This window comes from Sebastes umbrosus, chromosome 13 (genome assembly GCF_015220745.1).
Source record: "Sebastes umbrosus isolate fSebUmb1 chromosome 13, fSebUmb1.pri, whole genome shotgun sequence".
NCBI lineage: Eukaryota > Metazoa > Chordata > Actinopteri > Perciformes > Sebastidae > Sebastes > Sebastes umbrosus.
Window position 1 is genome coordinate 25,488,297 of NC_051281.1, and position 20,908 is coordinate 25,509,204.

At 39.4% G+C, this 20,908-nt stretch overlaps 2 protein-coding genes across 2 annotated transcripts in view; one reads left to right on the forward strand and one right to left on the reverse strand.

Moving 5' to 3' along the window:
• Positions 1-823: 823 nt before the first annotated feature.
• Positions 824-14,184, forward strand: LOC119500264 (signal transducer and activator of transcription 1-alpha/beta-like). Its single transcript, XM_037789926.1, has 24 exons — positions 824-1,011; positions 1,925-2,049; positions 3,642-3,786; positions 3,911-4,006; positions 4,273-4,350; positions 4,467-4,545; positions 4,632-4,720; positions 6,129-6,280; positions 6,443-6,604; positions 6,698-6,790; positions 7,027-7,086; positions 7,219-7,248; positions 7,365-7,455; positions 7,621-7,659; positions 8,842-8,925; positions 9,081-9,182; positions 9,378-9,513; positions 10,043-10,083; positions 10,207-10,283; positions 10,420-10,559; positions 11,671-11,850; positions 12,952-13,015; positions 13,228-13,318; positions 13,710-14,184. Exons 2-24 carry the CDS (start codon positions 1,925-1,927, stop codon positions 13,845-13,847), a joined length of 2,292 nt encoding a protein of 763 aa, XP_037645854.1. The 5' UTR covers positions 824-1,011; the 3' UTR covers positions 13,848-14,184.
• Positions 14,185-15,465: 1,281 nt separating this feature from the next.
• Positions 15,466-20,908, reverse strand: part of glsb (glutaminase b) — a 50,510-nt gene continuing 45,067 nt past the window's right edge. The window contains exons 16-18 of the mRNA XM_037789927.1: positions 20,489-20,565; positions 18,700-18,763; positions 15,466-18,171 (exon numbers count right to left, since the gene is read on the reverse strand). Coding sequence (XP_037645855.1) covers positions 18,024-18,171; positions 18,700-18,763; positions 20,489-20,565 — 289 coding nt within the window. The 3' untranslated portion in view covers positions 15,466-18,023. The remainder of the gene's footprint in view (positions 18,172-18,699; positions 18,764-20,488; positions 20,566-20,908) is intronic.

Sequence of the window (20,908 nt, forward strand, 5' to 3'; positions counted from 1 at the left end):
TGGCTGACTCCAGCTCCATGCAGCATACAGACATGTAAGTGGTGTCGACATTCTCAATTATCTCTCGGCGAAGAAAGCGTGTTCCCAAAATGTCAAACTATTTCTTTAAAAAGTAGTCAAAGTCAGGTTTCAGCCCTGTGGCTCAAAATATCAAATTGTGATGTCACAAATATACAATATTTAGATCATTACACGGTTTTAACATTCTAAATGGGTCCCAGTTTATATCCTGTTGCAGTGTATGTGAATGTCATCAGCTGACAGGAAGTACACATGGACCAAAGCTGTTGCCTAGCAATGCAATTCCGTTGCAATGCACTAAAACGGAGCGTTTCAGACAGAGGGTACATGCAGGTATATTCAGGCAGACAGAATGAGGAAAATAAAGTTGTTTTTTTAACATTACAGCATGTAAACATGTTCTAGTAGAAACACAAAATACTAGTATGAACCTGAAAATGAGCACGATATGGGACCTTTAATGATGACAGATATCATGACAGTGAGCCATGATTTATGTCAAACCTGTTCTATGGTTTTTAGGCCGGTTACATGCATGCAATGGAAACATATGCCTGTTTTAAACCTTAAATTCAACTGTTGCCACTGAGTTTAGGTCAGGGATTAGGTCAGAGTCAGTCCTTTAAATTTAATATCCAAGACCTCCAGGAAGAAGATGCCGGTAGATAAAAACAGAGAGGTGTAGCCAGCAAGCTGTAGCTGAATCTCCCCACTGTGAAAATGTACCTTTACTATTTTGAAGGCGGAAATGAAAACAGTGTAAAACCGGTTGACTTGACACCGCCCAGCTGGACGATTTCTGGAGAATCACGTGGTGTGTGTGGGAGGACCCGGTGGATATAAGGAACGCCCCATTCTGCTGTCAGTCACTACCAGGGAGGACCAGACAGAACCAGCACCAGTATATACTCTGTATACTTTCTGTTTAACACAGTACCCTGCTGAGGACCCTAGCGATCAACAACAAGGACGAACAACCACTGACACACGGTAGGCTCACTTGTTCTGCTGTCTATTATTATCTGTTACTATTATCTTATTGGAACAGTTTCGTTTTCATATATTTCATATTTCAGGTAGAAACTTCAAAGCAGAGCGCTTAAAGTTAATCTATGATCTCAAATAAACATGCAATAAATCAATAAATCAATAAATAATGTCCGTGGTATTTATAACCAAGTACCGTGAGTGCTACTTTTAAAGTCGCCAATTATTCATTATTATTTTAACTTTTGTTAAATGTGTATTATTATTATTATTATTATGCTTTTGTCGTGCTCGTGTGCTCTTGCATGTTTTTTGTTTTTTTGTTTTTTTATTGTGTTATAAAGTGATTACAAAACAAGTGAAGGCATGCAGGGACATATATAAAAAGACCAAACGATATTATACAGAGAAAGACAAATAAAGTACAAAAACAAAACAGAACAAAAACGACAAGGGGATAAAAGCAGGTTGAAGAATGTGTGTGTTTGTGTGTGTGTGTGTGTGCGTGTGTGCGTGTGTGTGATGTGGATAATGGGTGTGTGTTTGGCATTGAATGAGGCTAGATGGTCATATATGACATATATTTACTCTTAAACACATATACTGTTTATATATATATATGTATATATATATATATATATATATACATATATATATATATATGCATGTTTTCTTTTAATGCCAATGCTCAAGTGTTTGTGGTAATTCATGTGCATTCTCCCTTCTCAAATAAACATAAACATAATTGTATAAAATCTTAAGCAAAAATTATAAGCTCTTGGTTGTGGAAAGGACTGCATTGATAAGTCATAATTCAGTCGTATTCTTTGCATTACAGGAGCATTAGTGTTAGTGACTTTTTCCTCTGTGATGGTGTTCAGACTGCATGCTCTCTGTTTGTGTCGGCTAACTGCAGATGGCCCAGTGGCAGGACCTGCTGAGACTGGACTCAGCCCTCCAGGCCCGGGTGAGCCAGCTGTATGAGAGGAAGTTCAGAGAGATCCGCCACTATCTGTGCGTCTGCATAGAGAACCAGGACTGGTAAGAGACGCACCAGAACACCAGACCGTTATAGGGGCCTCTGAGCCTCCAGGTTCACGGTGTAACGTTTGAAGTTAGTTTGCAAGAATTTCATTGAATGCACCTTTGTTTATCAATACTGTATACGCCATTGATATATGGATACATGGATACATGGGGTCTTAAAGCAACACTTGGCATTATTACCACCTTGAAGCACTCTTTTTTGGAGGGGCCCTGAGTTAAAGCGATGATAGGCAGAATGTTTTTGGCATCATTGGGCAAAAAATCCATAATAACCTTTCAGCATATTGTACTTCAAGTGTTCTGAGAGAAAACTAGACTTCTGCACCTCCTCATGCCTCTGTTATCAGGCTTTAAAGAAACTAGCCTATGATGGGAGACTTTGGCCAATCACAGGTGATTTCAGAGCGAGAACGTTCCTATTGGCTGGTCATTCAACGGAGGCAGCTGTCAATCACTCGCAAACTCCGATCAAACGATCAAACTAGGCAGCGCTGATCAAATACGAATTAATATTCTGTTACTGTTATGCCTGTTTCTCTCTTCAAATGTTTTCAGAAACATCTTGTAGTGTATTGTTTAGCTGTAAAATGAAAAAGTTTGCTCCGCCTGGTGGGCGGTGCTTGGTATTTCCTCAACTGATCTCAACATGGCTGCCGGGTCAAACATTTTCTAATTTTACAGCTAAATGGCACACTACAAGATGTTTCTGAAAACATTTTACATGAGAAATACGTATTACCTAACAGAATATTGATTCATATTTGATCAGCGCTGCCTAGTTTGACCGTTTGCTCAGAGTTTGCGAGTGATTGACAGCTGCTCAGAGATGGCAAGGCTCCAGCTTGGCTCTGATTGGTTGTTTTCCTCCGGTCTGTGAAATCTTGCAGATGTCGTTAGGAGCACCGGAGGACACTGGAGGACATGCTTTTTTTCAGATTACCTGTCTCATGCACTACTGCCAGGATATAGTGACCGTTTTATAAAAATAACTTATTTTTTTTAATCAGATTGTGAGACTGTCATTCTGTCCTTAAATGGTGTATTCTACGAAATGATATTTTGATTTATCGAGTTACCACAGCTAATTGCTAATTATAAACCAATACATACAAAATGCACAGAGTGTGAAAATGGGGAGGTCATGGTGATCACACATCTTTTTTGCTCTAGTGACCCCTAGTGGGATAACTTGACCTTGTCCTGAAAGAAGATATTATTTTAAAGATTAAAAAGATTAAAATCTATGGTGACTTTGGGGAAAACACAAATCTATATACATAACTATATACAGTATATAATTACTATATAATATTAAGAAGAAGACAAAGAGAAAGAAAAGCCTCAAAAATACAAAAAAAAAAAGAAGATACTGTAAAAAGGTGGAGTTCAACCATCTGTATGTGCATTCTAATTGGCTGATTTATATAATAATCATTCATTAATTATTAAATCAGTTTGAGGGAGTGGTTGGGTAGATTTTCCTGTTTTTAGTGTCCAGAAATGTCCCACACAGTGTGTCCTCATTCAGCACACGTTGACAAACACAATCCTCAAATGAATGTACATTTTCTGTTGCTCTGCGTTAGGGATTTGGCGGCTGTGGATGAAAATAAAGCAAGCACGTGTTTCCGTGCACTCCTGTTGTATTTGGATGAACAATGGAACCGTTCTGTTCAGGAGAACAACATTTTGCAGGGACCTGATTTTCCAGGAATGAAAGACTACTTGCTGGTAAGGCAGACATGCTGTTATGTGAACTGAACATTACATTAAGCATTTACATTTAACTTAGATTTACCTTCATTTCTTTTCTCAAAGTAAAATAATTATTGTGTGATTTTTGTTTTTTATGTAGACAAACTTTGAAAATGAGCCAAAGAACTTGGCCGTAACCCTCTCTGAATGCCTAAGGGAGGAGAAGAAAATCCTGGCTTCAGCCTCTGAAGCACAGGTAAGATGACTGATGATATCAGATGGATGAACAGTACAGTGCAGTCCAGGCTGCAGACATGCTGTAAACATTGAACTAAAACCACAACCACAAGATCATTCAAATCTTTCTCTCTTGTATAGAGTTTTACTATTGTTATTCCTGCTCTGAAGTGACACATCTAAACGCCTTTTTTAAGAGTCACACACTGTAATAAGAGCCTGTTTGTAAGAACCGTCACCACCGTACGCCAATAAGAGTGAAAGAAATATCTTTGTCTTTGTCAGGGTTGTGGCATTCCAGCCGTGGATCAAAAATGGAAAGAGTTGGACAACAAAGTCAATGAACTGAAACGACAGACTTCGGTAAACTCACTGATTACACAGCTGTTTGCTGGTTTGTTTTCCACCTGACAGCCATCCTGGAAAAAAACAAACATGCTTCATCATTTCTAAATGTGTGAACTTTGACTCTAATGCAGGAGGTGAAGAAGGAAATGAAGTCACTGGAGTTCCTAAATGAAAATCTTGACTTCATACAGAAGAACTGGCAAAGCCGAGGTACTCTATGGTGGGAGACGTAAAGGAACAGGTGATTGGTTTGGTGTGAGTTCATGCTTCATTTATGTCTCGCTTGTCATGTCCAGTGGAGCAGCACGATGGATTGGCCCAGTCCCATGCTGTCGTGGAAGAGGAATTTCTTAAGAGGACCAACTTTATCACACAAACAAAGCAGGTACTGTAGATGCATGTTTGGTGAGCTGAACCACTTTCTTTACACATTTCATGCTTTAGGCAGTTTAAAGGTCTGTTGGATGTAAGAAAGTCAGTTCTAACAGTGATGTGTATTATTTTTAAGTATTGATTTTTATTCAAAGCAGTTTTTTCTCTCTGTCTTATTTATACTTTTTGGGTGCTTTTCTTAATAAAATGCTTGATATAATGGTTCTAAGCCACAACAATGTTTACATTATTATCTACGCCTTACTATCTCCGCCAGACGTAAGCCTGTGTATCTGTCTGTCTGTCCACAGCTAATCTTGCATATTACTGGACCCATTAGCCTGATATTTTCTGTGCTCATTTATGACTGTATGTTCGAGGACTTTTCATGGTTGGGGTGATTGACAATTTGACTGTTTATTATACCGTCATTGACTGCTGACTCCTCACTCCTCTTGACCGGCCGGTAGGGTCCACTTGTAATCAACAACTGTCGTCATTAGCAAAAGGTATTTCCTGCAATCAGCTAAAAATAAGCCTTACCCAGTCTGTTGCAGGCCACATTTTGGCCTTTGTCGTGGCTCAAAAACTGACATCCATAGAAAAGTTTGGTCTCATTTTGAACCAGAGCATCTGCAGATTAATTCCATACCCGATATGTTATGATCCACTAAAGTTAGGCACAATACAAAATGAATAAATGCCTGATTCTGTTATCTTAGCCGCCTTGACTGTAAGGGAGCCGGGAGGAACCGTTGGGTGAGACTCTTCTTTGTTTGGGAGGGGTGAGGGAGTCCAACACATTCTCATCCCAACTCGTCACATACCACCGCTTTGTCACGCCCCTTGGCGTCCGTCGTCACGCCCCTTGGCATCACTTTATTTTTTGCATCAAAACCACTATAGTTACCTTTGACGTCCCTTTAGGATTAGGCAACAAAACCACTATATTTAGGTTAGGAAAGAACTACACACTTGGGCTTAAAACTACAACGTTTGTACAGTGAAAATGACATTGAACGTTTTGAACACGGGACTGGAACATCGGCCTCCTGGATGAAGGCCTTGTGTTTGTTGGACCCGTCCACCTCCCCTCCAGCCCGTCTGGTGTGTCTCTTTCACTCTTTAAACTACGTCACCATAGTCACTCAAGGCTCACTTTCTTAGAGTGTTTACTGTTGCAGCGGATGGGTTTACATGGGACGCCTGGTGCGTTTCATACCGGCGCTGAATGATGCCTTGTGCAGCGGTATCCAACGCAGATGGCTGTAACAAAAGCTTGGTATTTGACGCCATGGGAGACACACCTGGCGGAGATCTGCACTCTGCTGAGTCCACTTTTCTCTTTCCTTTAGTTATGTCATTGTTTAATTAGACCTCCCCACATACTTAATGCTTGCTGCGTTTCTTTTGTCTTGCAGATAGTGCTGCAGCAGATAGTGAACATTTTAAACCTGGCACAGCAGATCGTGGCGACTCTCACAGACGTGGAGCTGCCTGAGTGGAAACGCAGGCAGCAGATGGCCTGCATTGGAAGTCCAGTTGACACCCGTCTGGACCATCTCCAGAAGTGGTAAGAACTTATTAGTACTACCTTGACTTGTCATGTTTCATGTTTAGGAAGAGACTTTGTATCTTTGACAAAACGTCTCTCTGTCCCATGCGGTCACACTTAATACCTAATGACAACCTTGGTGCCTGTGTTTGCTTATGTTGTGTGTGTGTGCGTGTGCAGGTTCACGACTGTGGCAGAGGTGCTACTACGAGTTCGCGAACAGCTGCAGAAACTGCTAGACCAGAACAATAAATACAACAGCACTGATGCCTCCAGCCTCCCTGGTCCCGTGGCAGAAATTGAAAAATTCACACTGTCCTTGTTCACAAAACTTCTTGCAAAGTGAGACTCAGGACTCTCCTGTGTTAGATGTTACACATAGATAACACACTCTTTCATACTGTTGACATGTTCTGTTGTGGTCTTGCTTTGCAGTGCTCTCGTGGTTGAGAAACAACCTATCATGTCGACTTTACCACAAAGACCTCTAATAATTAAGACCGCGGTGCGGTTCACAATGACAGTGAGGTAAGGCTGCACCTAACACAGTGTTGCTCTGCGTGCTGTTCATGAAAAAGTAGCCAACATAGAATTGAGATGAATGATATGTCTAGGTCTAAATAATTGTCAGCTGTAGACGAATTTCAGGTTACTCACTTTACAATAAATTAGCTTTAGCTTCATATAAGTATTTTATGGAGAGATGGAGAGAATTTCTTTTTTTTGAAGATCATTCTGTCAGTATTTGTTTCTTCTCTTCTCAGGTTCTTAGCAAACATCCCAGAATTCAAGTGCCTGCTCAAAGTCAAACCTGTATTTGACAAGTAAGTCAAAGAAAACTTTTATCTTCCATAAAGAAGTCTTACTTTTAATTTATTGATTTAGTTTGTTCTTTAATAAAAAACACTTTAGCCTTTGTTTTCTTATAGCTATATAATTTCTTTCTTTAAAATAAGGGATGTTGAAGAAGCCAAGACACTTAAAGGGTAAGTTAAGAGTACCAAAACATTGAAAATCTGAAATGTAAACTGACGAATTCTTATAAATTACTGAAACATTCTTGGACATACTTTAGACGCCTTCTGATCTGATGTCGTTGTAGGTTCCGTCACTTTGACCTCAACAAGAATGAGTGTAAGGTGTTGGACGTGGACACGCCCTCTGGAGGCTTGGTGGCAGAATTTGGTCACGTGGTATGAAACTCTGCTCAACTTAGAAGCTGAAGAAGCACTCAGCCTTTGAAACGAGGACATGAGTTAAACTCTGTATTTTATGAACAGTACATGTAATATAATGCATACATCAAATAATTATAGTCGTGTATATAATGAGGGCATTTTCTTTTCATTTGTTTTCAGTCACTCAAGGAAACCAAAGCAAGAGCCAAAGGATATGAGGTAAGATGAGACAGCACATATAATCAGTCAGTGAATTCTGTGTGTGGACATAAAGTTTTATTCACCTCCAAATCACAACCTAGGTGTGTTCCACTATTTTATAGTATTTGTGTTTAGATTTCATTATGTTTTTACACTACCTCCACATGCTTGCAAATCATTAAGTAATTTTTATGCCTCCTCGCGGGCGACAACCGTGGCCGCCCGTCCCATTCTCGTGAACGCGATATCTCAGGAACGCCTGGAGGGAATTTATTTAAATTTGCCACAAATATCCACTTGGACTCAAGGATGAAATGATTCAATTTTGGTGGTCAAAGGTCAAGGTTACTGTGACCTCACATCCATCCCATTCTTGTGAACCAATGGGCCGGTTCTGAAAAGTGAAGCCAATGTGGAAGTTCCTTAAACTTGCATTCTTTCTAATAGCCAGCAGGGGGCGAGTTAGATTGTATAGAAGTCTATGAGAAAATGAGCCTACTTCTCACTTGATTTATTACCTCAGTAAACATTGTAAACATGAGTTTATGGTGTCGATCGCTAGTTTCAAGTATTCTTCAATACAGCATGATGTTCATTTAGTAAATGATGGTCCCATTTAGAGTCAAATAGACGATAAAGCAGGAGATGCTTTAGGGCTTAGTGGCTACCTTGTGATTGACAGGTCGCTACCACTGCGTTGTCCGTGTTTTCGTCTTAGAACTTTAACCCTTTCACAGTGTGTTTTCAGTTCATGAAATTTAATTATAACTTTTTTGGTCGCCTAAAAATGTCTTATTCAGCGTTCGGTTGTACTTAGCTCCACCCTCTTGTGTCACTTCTGGTTGCAAACAAACAATATGGTGACGGACAAAATGCCGAACTAGAGGCTTCAAATCGGCAGTCCACAGACCATTGGGTGACGTCACGGTTACTACGTCCACTTCTTATATACAGTCTATGTTGTGAAAGGGATATCTTAAGAACGCCTTGAGCTAATTTCTTCAAATTTGGCACAAACATCCAACTCAAGTAGTCATATGCTGATTATGACAATTTCACATAAATGTCTAACCGAATTAAAAGATGACGTTTTGGACAGACATGGATGTAAACTGCAACTGGACTGGTTGACGGAGGCATACAATCGCGAGGCGGTAATTCTAGTACCTTCTAAAACCACGTCTCTTTCTTCTTCATCAGTGTCGTCTGATAGTCACTGAAGAACTCCACATCATTAAGTTTGTGACAGAGTTTCAGTACGCTGGACTGGAATTTAACATCGAGGTGAGTATGACACTCAAATTGGCATTTCAGTTTCTGTGTGCTCTTTGCTGCTAAACTGAGGATATTATTGGTTGAAGACGAGGTATTATTAGAGCAGAACAATGGTAGCCAGGCAGTTGATTGAATGGTCTCCTCCTCCTGTTGTGTTGGTCCAGGCCAGCTCTCTGCCTGTGGTTGTCATCTCCAGTACCAATCAGGTCCCAAGTGCCTGGGCCTCTGTCATGTGGTACAACACGCTCTCCACCAGTGAACCGAGGGTAAAGCCATCACACCTCAACACATCTGTTTAGCTACATGACATGCAATTACACCTAACAGTTGTACGCATGCATTTTGGGGTTTATGCTTTTAATTTCTCTTGCACAGATTGTACCATTTTCTTTTTTTTAATATTTGAAAATCCAATCGTCTAGTCTTAAATCACATTTTTAGTCCGTGACTTTGTTCTGTAGAACCTGTCGCTGTTCGTCGACCCTCCTCCACTCACCTGGCAGCAGCTGTCACAGGTTCTGAGCTGGCAGTTTTTGACCGTTGGCCAACGGGAGCTCGACGAAAGCCAGCTCTCCATGCTAAGAAACAAAGTTGTGGGTGAGTGTTTGATGGATTGAACCATGTCACTTTCTAATGTTAGCTTGCAAAAAAAGAGTTAGGGAAGTTCATCTAAATTGACTCTACAGAAAATTAGATTAAAACATCAACAACAACAGCTGTCAGTGTGTCAGTGTGCTGACTTGACTATCCCACAAACTGCATGTGATTATCATAAAGTGGGCATGTCAGTAAAGGGGAGACTCGTGAGTAGCCATAGAACCCATTTTCATTCACATATCTTGAGGTCAGAGGTCAAGGGACCCCTTTGAAAATGGCCATGACAGGTTTTCCTCGCCATAATTTAGCGTAAATTTGGAGCGTTATTTAGCCTCCTTCGCGACCTCCGAAAGATTGATTGCATGAATGCGTTAAAGAAATTAGTGGCGTTAACACAAATTTGCATTAACTCGTTATTATCACCTTAACTTTGACAGCCCTACTTTCCATTTTTTGTTTGTGGAAACTGTCTCAATAAAACATCGTTATTTTCATGACATGGTTTATGTAACTCTTGGTGTCTTCACAGATGATACTGATGGTCTCGTTCACTGGAGCAAGTTCTCCAAGGTGAGTGTTGAACAAGACTCTTGTTATACTGCAGTTTACACTATTGGTCTTCAGTGTGTGTGTGTGTGTGTGTGTGTGTGTGTGTGTGTTTACATGTTGACTTTTGCTTTCCTGGATGGACAGAATGAAAATGCCTGGATTTGGATCGACGGAATCCTGGATTTGATCAAAAAATACTTGGCGGATCTTTGGCAGGATGGGTAAGACGCATCCAGAGTCAACTCAGCAATGTTTTACTGTTTGGTTAATTGTATCATTCACAATAACCTAATACTATTATTACATTATGCTTCCCAGTTAACTAAACTCTCGTCATATTCCGTGTATGGGTTTCAGATACATCATGGGGTTCGTGAGCAGGGAGAGAACAAAAGTTCTGTTGCAGGAAAAACAGACCGGGACCTTCCTGCTCCGCTTTAGCGAGAGCAACAAAGACGGAGCCATCTCCTTCAGCTGGGTTGAGCACTCCAATGGTGGTATGTGTCTGTGTTTGGACAAAACTCAAAACTTGTTCAAATAAGGGTTTTAACAACATGGGTTTTCCAAGACCAATACTTTTTTTTTATTCATTCTGATATCTATTTGGTGCTTACAATCACTTGAACCAACAATGTGTTCTTCTATGCTGCTAAGCATTTTGATATTTCTAAGGTGAAAAACCCCCTTAAATAGCCGCTGGACCAAGTTACAGTCACTGCATTTTCACACTGTAATAATCATCACGTCACAGCCAGATTGGTTGTTACTGGCACAGTTTGTGTCATGCTTAATAACAAACATACCCTGCATAGCATGTGTAAAAACATTTCTGTTTCATTGTCACTCTACATAAGCCCGCTCCTTGTTTGGAGCTAGAAAGTAAAAAAAAAATAGCCCAAACACCATGAACTGAGAATACATATAACTATAAAGCACAGAATCTCTGTCTGTGGGTATGTGTGTGTGTGTGTGTGTGTGTGTCCTTTACATATCTCCAGAACCGTTCATTCGATCTACTTCACATTTGGCGGGTGTGTTGCTCAGGACCAACAAGAGTGCCCTGTAGAATGTGGTGTACTTTGGCCAGATGGTGGCGCTATAACAATGAACTTTTGCGAATGTTTCGTTGGTGAACATTTTGGTCTGTAACTTTTGAACCGTAAGTCTCAGAAACAAGTTACATTTTCCGATTTTTGATGTTCCAAAGGGTGGCTGGTTTTGTTTCCCCATGAACCAGAGTGTATTTTACCGTTGTTTCTGACCGTGAGTAGCCCCGACTTGGGTGTGTGATTATGTCATGGCAGGTGTATTGCTCAGGGTCCAATGAAGCTCAGTGTCAAGTTTAAAGTTGTTTGTATGAGCGGTTCTCGAGGAAGCTGCAAGCAGCAACACCACAGGCCAAGCATTCAGCCCGTTCTGAACAGCCATATTTTCAACGGGCACTGCACTAGCAATGTACGAATGATCGTTTCTGTCCTCTTCTTGTGGCTCTGCTGCCTCCAGTCGTCTGTCCTGTCCTGAATGATTGAATGACTTCAACACAAGACATTCAGATATTTGTCTTCTTGTGTTTGCTTACTTTTCTTTCTGCTTGTGGTTCCCCTGTAGATACCCACGTGCATGCAGTAGAGCCCTACACCAAGAATGAGCTGATGTCCATGTCTCTGCCACACATTATTTTCCACTACAGCCTGAGAGCCCAGAGGAGCAAGCACAGGAATCCTCTGATCTACCTTTACCCAGACATCAACAAAGACACCGCCTTTGGACGCTACTACAACACCTCTGGTATTGTCTCTCGCTTGACTTTCCCCCGAGGACAAAATTTATTTATTTACCAAGTACAGCAATAAATGAACAGGAACTTGTTTCATGATGGAGATTGGTATTTTTCTACCCCAGGACTACAGCAATTTAAAGTCCTAAATAAATGTAATTATTCCAAAACACTTAGAGCAGCAGTGGGTAGAAATGGAGCAAATATGATTAAGTTCATTTTATAAAACGGTCACTATATCTTGACAGTAGTGCATGAGACAGGTAATCTGAAAAAATCATGTGCCTCTGTGTCCTCCGGTGCTCCTAATGGCATCTGCAAGATTTCACAGACCGGAGGAAAACAACCAATCAGAACCGAGCTAGAGTCGGCCGTCTCTGAGCAGCTGTCAATCACTCGCAAACTGTCAAACTAGGCAGCGCTGATCTAATATAAATCAATATACTGTTACTCTAAAGCCTATAACTCACCTCAAATGTTTTCAGAAACATCCTGTAGTGTACTGTTTAGCAAACTTTCTCATTTTACAGCTAAACAGTACACTACAAGATGTTTCTGAAAACATTTTACGCAGTAAATAGACATTACAGTAACAGAATATTGATTAATATTTGATCAGCGCTGCCTAGTTAGACCGTTCGATTGGAGTTCATGAGTGATTGACAGCTGCCTCTGTTGAATGAACAGCCAATAGGAACGCTCTCCCTCTGAAATGACCTGTGATTGGCCAAATTCTCACGTCACGTGCTAGATTTTCTAAAGCCTGAAAACAGAGCCATGAGGTGGAGCAGAAGTCTAGTTTTCTCTCAGAACACTTGAATTACAATATGCTGAAAGGTTATTATGGAATTTTTGCCCAATAATGCCAAAAACATTCTGCCTACTGCAGGTTTAAGATGTATTCTTGCAGAAACATATTTTCTAATATAGCCAGTATTGCATAACAATGTGCTGGCTTTAGAGATAATAAAGCTCCTCACACTCGTAATGATTAATGGATTTATAATGTTAATGTTGTAAACGATGCTGAGGTCATCCAGTCTAAGTCATACATAGCATTCTCTATTGAAAATGAGCCCTGTAATAACCTCTAATCACCTCTGTTTGTACAGAAATGTCGGCACCTAAAAAGCTCGTATCTGGATACGTTAACAGAAGACTCGTGTCCGTCTCAGAGTAAGTAAGACAATAAAATACATCAGGATTTAACTCTTTGCATCATATATCTTTGACAAGCTACGGCTGTTCCCATCATGGAGAAAATGGGGATGCTTTCAAAATATTAAATAACATTAGAAATAATAATATAAATACTGTTCATTATTATTCTATGGTTCAATGCTGTACAGGAGAAATTTACCTTCATTTTCTATGTTTTTTTTCTACAGAAATCCTACACCACCTTCGTCTCCACCTAGGGAGAGTCTGGATATGAACATGAACATGGATGTGGACATGGACATGGATGAAGACAAGACAGTGGGTTTGACATTCTACAACTAATTCCACTACATATATTGATATTTTTGGCCACTTGGGAGCAGTGGAACAAGCTGCTAACATAACATCGACATACAATCACTCTATAGACCTGCTGCCTATTTACACATCCAGCAACATTCATGTGGAGTCATGTTTCTGGACACCCACAACAACTAACTTATAGAGCTGAGAGGAACAGCAGAATAATGATTGTCTGTGGATTCGACACTCCTCACATTACACATTTGATATGAATTAGTGCAGCTTTAACAACCTCTCCATTTCAATGATTTCAGGTTTTTCACAGATTGTTTGATTTCCCGTGTATGTATGAGGCAACTTTTCCTCTGCAGTTAATTTAAAACTCAATCTTTTTGTTTCCTTGTAGCTGGACAATCGTCAAGTGTTACGGGAACTCTTCTCTGATTTACTCGACATACCTGAACTCCCGGAATTATGGCCATCTTATCAAGAAATATCGACACCAACTCAGACCGACTTTCTCGATCTCAGTAGCTCCTTCTGAAAATGTGCCGGCCTGCCGGGTCATTGTGTCCGAGTCAGAAAGTTATCACAATGGGAAACATTCATCGAGTACGAGGAATGCCTTCAGTGCAGGTGTCAGTAATACAATGAAAAATAAGAAAACAGAACAAAGTCTCTTACTATAAAAATGTAAAATGTCATAAAAACAATGATCAATGTGTATGAACATAATTATTTGAGGTGTATAAATGCAAAGACACAAACAATGTTAAGATGTTTAGACAGTGTAAGAGCCTGTGGTTTTCTACTGTACTGTTTAAAAGTGAACTTTATAAGATGAAAAGGTGCTGTGCATTAAAACACCATGCTGTACTGTAGATGTTCTTTACTTTTGTTTATTAAAATAAACATATCATCCCAGTGCCAAGAGAAATTACATTTGCATTATACAGTACTGAACAACTTTATTTATACAGAGAAAAGGACAAACACATTCAGCGGCCTCCTGTCTTGACCGCTTGTTTTCAGTTTTCTTGGAGAATCTGTCCTGACCTCTACATCACCTGGTCAAAACGCACAAGCTTGCGCCACTAAAAAATACCAAGCTTTTTTAATATAAGGAAAAACATTTCATCAGAAAGTCGAAGAGCTGCACGGCACATTACACCTACTGAAATATGTGTCCTTTTGTATTATTGTAGTACTTGACCATTCTAGCAGCACTTACATAAATGGAGTTCCAGAAGCAACACGTGTCACTACCTGATGAGTCAAGTTAAATATAACTGACTACATATACATCATGAGAGTGAGTTGAAACACTTAAATTTCCTGTAAAAATTGAACAGTTAATATTTTCTTCTTTCTATTAACACATCATGGGATGGAGCCTGAAATCACTGACACAAAGCTACATGTTACATATTACACGTTTGTTTACATCAGTATGGTTGAATGGATGAAAGGAGTGAAACAATCCTATATTTTCACTAATGATTATATGAAAAGTACATACAATTTATATTTTCCATCTAAGACTCAAAGTCTTCAATAGGTTGATGTGTACTGTACCCTGAATATTTATAATTCAGATTGGTCCTTTAAAAACTTGAGGTTGCCGCTTTTTTTTCATTTTCTTTACTGAAATGATTGCTATGAGATTGTATTTATGACCAAAACTAATGATATTCCCATCAACCTCAGCTGTACTTTGTGTTTAGTGCTGATTTGCAGTTTGCAAATGTTACCATGCTAAACTAAAATGGTGAATATAATCTCATGAGCATCACTGTGCCTACGTGGGCTATAGGTTAGCTAGGGGTTAGGGTTGACGCATTCCAGTCATATTGTTTAAACCAGGGGTTCTCAACCTTTTGTAACTTAAGGCCCACTTATGAGTGTTCAAAAATTCCCAAATAAATGACAAAAAATATAACGACAAAAAAGGATAAAAAAAAAAATAAACTGGGCTGTAAATAAAATAAAAATAACTACCTTTGTAATTCGCCAAAAATTTGAATTTTTAATTTAATGTAAACATTTGACAGTACCACCACGGCTCACTAGATGGCGCTCTGTGGCACACTGTAATTACGAGCCCCGAGTGGGAAAAAACGTAAACGTCAGCCTCCTACTTGTCATTCCGAATCGAAATATCGAGAATTTCTGACACCGTCAATATCTCCCATTTTGGGACACGAATTACAGACATGTCTACAAACTGTTGGCAGAATGGCTGCAATGCAGATGAGAAACTAGCATTTGTTTTTAAAAACCAACTCATTGGAGTTTATATATATGACTTTGTTGTTCAATTATTTAACCAATTTACATACATTTACTTTTGACTCATCAGGTAGTCTGGACACTTGTGACCTCTTGGGTTCCGTGTGCTTAATATTTTCTGGACTTTGTGTCTCCTGCTTTGTTCGCAAATTTTCCAGATCAAACAATAGGAATCACTATTGTGAAATTTAAGTGGTCAAGCTAATTTTGAATGAGAAAATACACTGCATGTGAAATATATATATATATATAAATTCCAGTGTTCAGGAAATACAGCGCTACAGTGCGACCATGAAAAACTACCACTTGGAATGTGACTGCATAACTTGAATCCTGTGTGTTGACACATTTTTTTTAGTTCAGGTCACAGTTATTGTACAATATGCATTGTTCATGTCAACGTCATTGAGGGGAAATTCAGTACATTCTTACAGTACAGTAGTCTTTGATTTGGATTCGATCTGTGTGAAAGAGCATTTGGAAATACCTTTCTAGTGCATAGGTAACATCAGAATACTTCAATAACAATTACTGCAAGAAGTCCATTCAGATTGGTAATTGTCAAAAGTTTTATAAATTGTCCTTGTGCTGCTGAGATTGTTCTGTGCAGGAAAACCCAACAATGTGACGATCCATCCAATTTGCAAAAATATGTATTCATCATATGGAGTCACGGAATCATTATAATCTGGGAAGGAATTTGGTTGCTGACATTGTTGACAGGAAGGATGGAGGATGTATGGGAAACGCAAATGACCCGCTTACTTATCAACATTATTTGTCAAGTTTAAAGGTATAATATGTTACTGCAGCAGCGATGGTCGAGAGAGCTATAGAGTGAATGAAGAGAGGGAGCGGCGTTAGTGAGAACAAAGTAGTGAATCAGAGAAATAAAATGTTATTTTCTGATTGTTTCTCAGCGGTTACATTCTAAAAACACAAATAAACACGACCACAAATGTGCACAACTCTGTAGGAAGGTGCTCGTTGCCGGATTTTTAATAAATGGAGCCGAAGGGCAGGCTTTATCCGTCTGTTGTGTGTGGGGCTCAGCGCTGCCCTCGGTCAAACTCAAACTGATACACCGAGAGACAGAGGAGCAGGGAGAACACTGTCTGGAGCTCATGCACATAAGAACACACAATCCGTTCTCATCCCTCAAATACGGCCGCTTTGTATCTGATGGAGCTAAAGGGGGACTTGTGCCTCGGTATCAGACGCCAAGGGGCGTGACAAAGCGGCAGTATGACCTGAACAGGCTGCACGCCTTGCGTGCTGTTATTGGCTGGGGGTTACACCCACACATGGGGCCCAAACGCTCTTTGCTGAAGCCCAGAAATATTCAGAACACAGCAAAATAAGAAGAAAAGAGGAAATCAAAGCAAAGGGCTGCAGGGTCTCTGCAGAAACAGACACCAACACAACACTTCTAGTGAGGCATAAGTGATGATTGAGAGGGATTATTTTTGTACCAGTCCATACATTGTTTTTTTAGGAAAATCTTGCATATTATACCTTTAAAAACTACTAACGCGCACACAGACAAATTTAACTATAAAAACAAAAATAAAGAAACCAACTTTCCTTTATCCCAGATGCAACACAATGTTGTGATGCTTACACAATATTACATCTTTAGATGAATTTTACTCTTTAAAAAAAATCTCTGAAACGAATGAATGAAATAAATACATAGCGCTTCTATTGCAAGTGTTGCCACTGAAAAATACATTCGGAGTACAATCTTTCAATGACTTCAAAGGAGATGAAGCTTCATTAAAACCTGCCGCTGACCTCGCAACAGTCAGGAGAACAATCTGAGAATATAGATGCAGCTATATGGAGATCAAACAGACACATAACTGCAATATGTCAGCATAACGCCTGTGAGCCTCTGTACATTTACACAATCAGAGACGCATTATAAAATCTATATCAGAATTTCCACACACCTCACTATCGCACACAAAACTAATACAGTCGGAGCACTACCCCAAATATTTCCAGGTAGAGAATAGTATAACATGAACTATACTGTAACTAAACTAATACACTTTGATACAATTTATATATTCTGGGATAGCACAAAGGTGATTTACAGTTTACATTTACATTACATGATTAATATACTGTAAACGTGATTGCATTACAGATATCCAGATATTGTATCATTTGTTTAAACAGTATTGATAAGGTGCTCACTCACACATACAACACACACTACATTATGACAGAGGGGAGGGAGAGATATGACGAAGAGCAACGATGTACAGCCAGAAAGCAAAGCACACCAGACTGGACAAAGCAACAATAACTAATTCATCACACACATTTCAAAAGTGTGGTCACTAATGTACAATGTTATTCCAGAAAAGCACAATGGTCCACTGTTGCGTAGGAACCTTAAGTATTGTAGAAGTGTGCAGGGGGTCTACAGCAGGCTGTCCAGGCTCGTCTCAGCGCTCTCCTTGTTGTCAGCACCAGCAGGTGGGATGTATTTGTCATGGTAGCTCTGCAGGATGGTGACCACATCGTGGTGGCCAAAGTGCACCGCTTCTTCCATCGGCGTGTTCCCCCATCTGTACAAAGAAAATATTGGTATATCAAACTAGAATTACCGCCTCACAGTTGTATGTCTCCGCCAACCAGTCAAGTTTCCATCCATGTCTGCCCAAAAATGGTAATGAAAGGTAATGTCATTCATAAACAGACATCTTTGCCACAAACCTTTACATAAAGCACTTAAAGGACCAGTGTGTAGGATTGGCAGAAATGGAATATAATGTTCATAGTTCACATTTATTATTCATAATATGCATTCTACAGTAGCCCAGAATGGACAAACCAAACACTGGCTCTAGAGAGAGCCATTCACATTTTTACATTTCCTGAAGTTACTTGAGGGGTAAACATGAGTTTATGGTCTCAGTTATGAGGGGCTGTACAAGACATAATTCATTCTTGCACTCACACACACACACATTCTCCTTTCACATACAAGCCACAAGATGGAGAGCCTGACATCATGTGACATTTCTGCTCCATAAAAAGAACAAAGAGGTACAGATGGTGAGGAAGACCACGCTGATGATGGAGTCTACACTCACCTGTCTCTGGGTACTGGGTTCACCTTGCAAGCCTCTAGGAGGAAGCTCACCACCTCTGTGTGTCCTGAAAGCAGAGCAGAGGTTGGAAATAAGATAAGATATATTTTTATTGTCCCCGTGGGGACATGTTTCCTGGACTCCGTCCAACTGCGGTTACAAACACGAAATAAAAAAAACATCAACAACAATAATAAACGATTCCACACAAGACAGGGAAACAGTTCCACAGAAACAGATGTTTCAACACATACACAGTCCACATACATAATGGCACATACTATCACACACACCATGGCAGGTATTGCACCCAGGTAGTGCACTGCACCGTCTACCGTCTTGCCCATATTGCACAGACAATAGTCTAATATTGCACAGATGCAACATATTGCACTGTCCTAATTTAACATATTGCACTGTCCTAATTTAACAAATACAAAGCATGCATGTAACAACTTCATACCGTGAAGAGGGCGTGTGCTTGATTCCAATTATAATCTTAAAAAAGTACGGGGACAGCCAGGAGTTATGTGATGGCTGTTGAACATCTCATCCAAAAACCATGAGCATTAATATGCTGGTATCACAGCCTCCACTCTTCTGGGAAGGCTCCACCAGATGGGGCATTTCATTTGTCACATTAAAACAGGTAAGGGCCTTCCCCAAATAGTTGCCATAAAGTTGGAAGCTATGAAATGCCATTTCATTCAATATCAAATAAATAAATACACAAATAAATAATTATGCCCATGAAATAAATCCTGAAATACTGTAAATAAATAAGCCAATAATATACACATACATAAAGAAATGTAAAGATAAATATATAAATTCGTCAATATAGTTAAATACATAAATGTTTTTTATTTTCAAAAAAGGACATTTTTCAAAGGACTGTTATAGGACGGCTACAAGGACTTTTATTTATTTCAGGGAACATTATTCCACATTTATTTATTTATTTCAGGGGACTTTTATTTCATTATTCCACATTTTTTTATTTATGCATTTATTTATCTATTTATTTATTTATTTCAGGGGAAATTTATCTATAATTCCACATTTATTTATTTATTTCAAGGGAGTTTTATTTCATAATTCCACATTTATTTATTTCAGGAGACTTTTATTTCCTAATGCTAAATTTATTTCACAGCTCTTTTTTATTTCCATCTGTTATATTCAAATGAATGGGGTATGGTTATCTCATAGAGTTAGAACAGTAGTTAGCTAATTCTAGCTAGGGAGCGCACCCATGCAGCCCCTCCGCCTCACAACCTGCAGCTGGGAGACTACTTCAATGGAAAGTTTGCTGATATGGCGGAGATAACCACGCCCCATTCATTTGAATATAACAGATGCAAATAAAAAGAGCTGTGAAATAAATGTGGCATCATGAAATAAAAGTCCCCTGATATAAATTAAAGTAGTATTTATTTCAGGATTTATTTCATAGCCATATTTATTTATTTAATATTGAAAGAAATGACATTCCATAAGAACACCCCTACTGTTTAAAATATAAATATGAACATTTCTCATATTTGGACATAAGGCCCCAGACCAAAAATACACAAAATATGTGGACAGGGTTGAGCATACGTATTATACTTTTTTTGAAATTAGATTTTGATGCACGCTGAATGACAAACATTGTATGACAGCTGCAGTGTGAATAAAGATTTATTTATTTATTTAAAAAGGATCCCCATTAGCTGATGCCAATAGCACCAGCTAGTCTTCCTGGGGTCCGAAATCAAGATGAACAGGTTGATGTTAGGCTGCACGTTACCTTCAGCTGCTGCCACATGGAGGGCCGTTCTAGAGTCGTAGTCCCTCTGCTCCATGTCCATGGATGACAGCGCAAACCTACACACAAAAGGTTGTGTAACTAGTATGCAGAAGTACCTTCAATTATTGCATTTTTTATAAAAATGACACGTATTATATAAGGTGCCATAGCCGTGCCATTGGTAGTTTACCATCATCACCATAAATCATTTCCTTCTACTTAAAGGTTCCCTGTGGAGGTTTTGACCTCAAGAAGTGCTGTAGTAACCAAACGGTGGTACTACACCTTCCGTGTCCGTCACGTGTTGCCATTGGGCCCTAAAAGACTTTTTCCAATAGACTCACATTGGGAAAGAGACGTCTGTAGCTCAGCGGATAATTTTTTTTTGGTAAATCAACTTCCCAGTATGAACACTCCAAT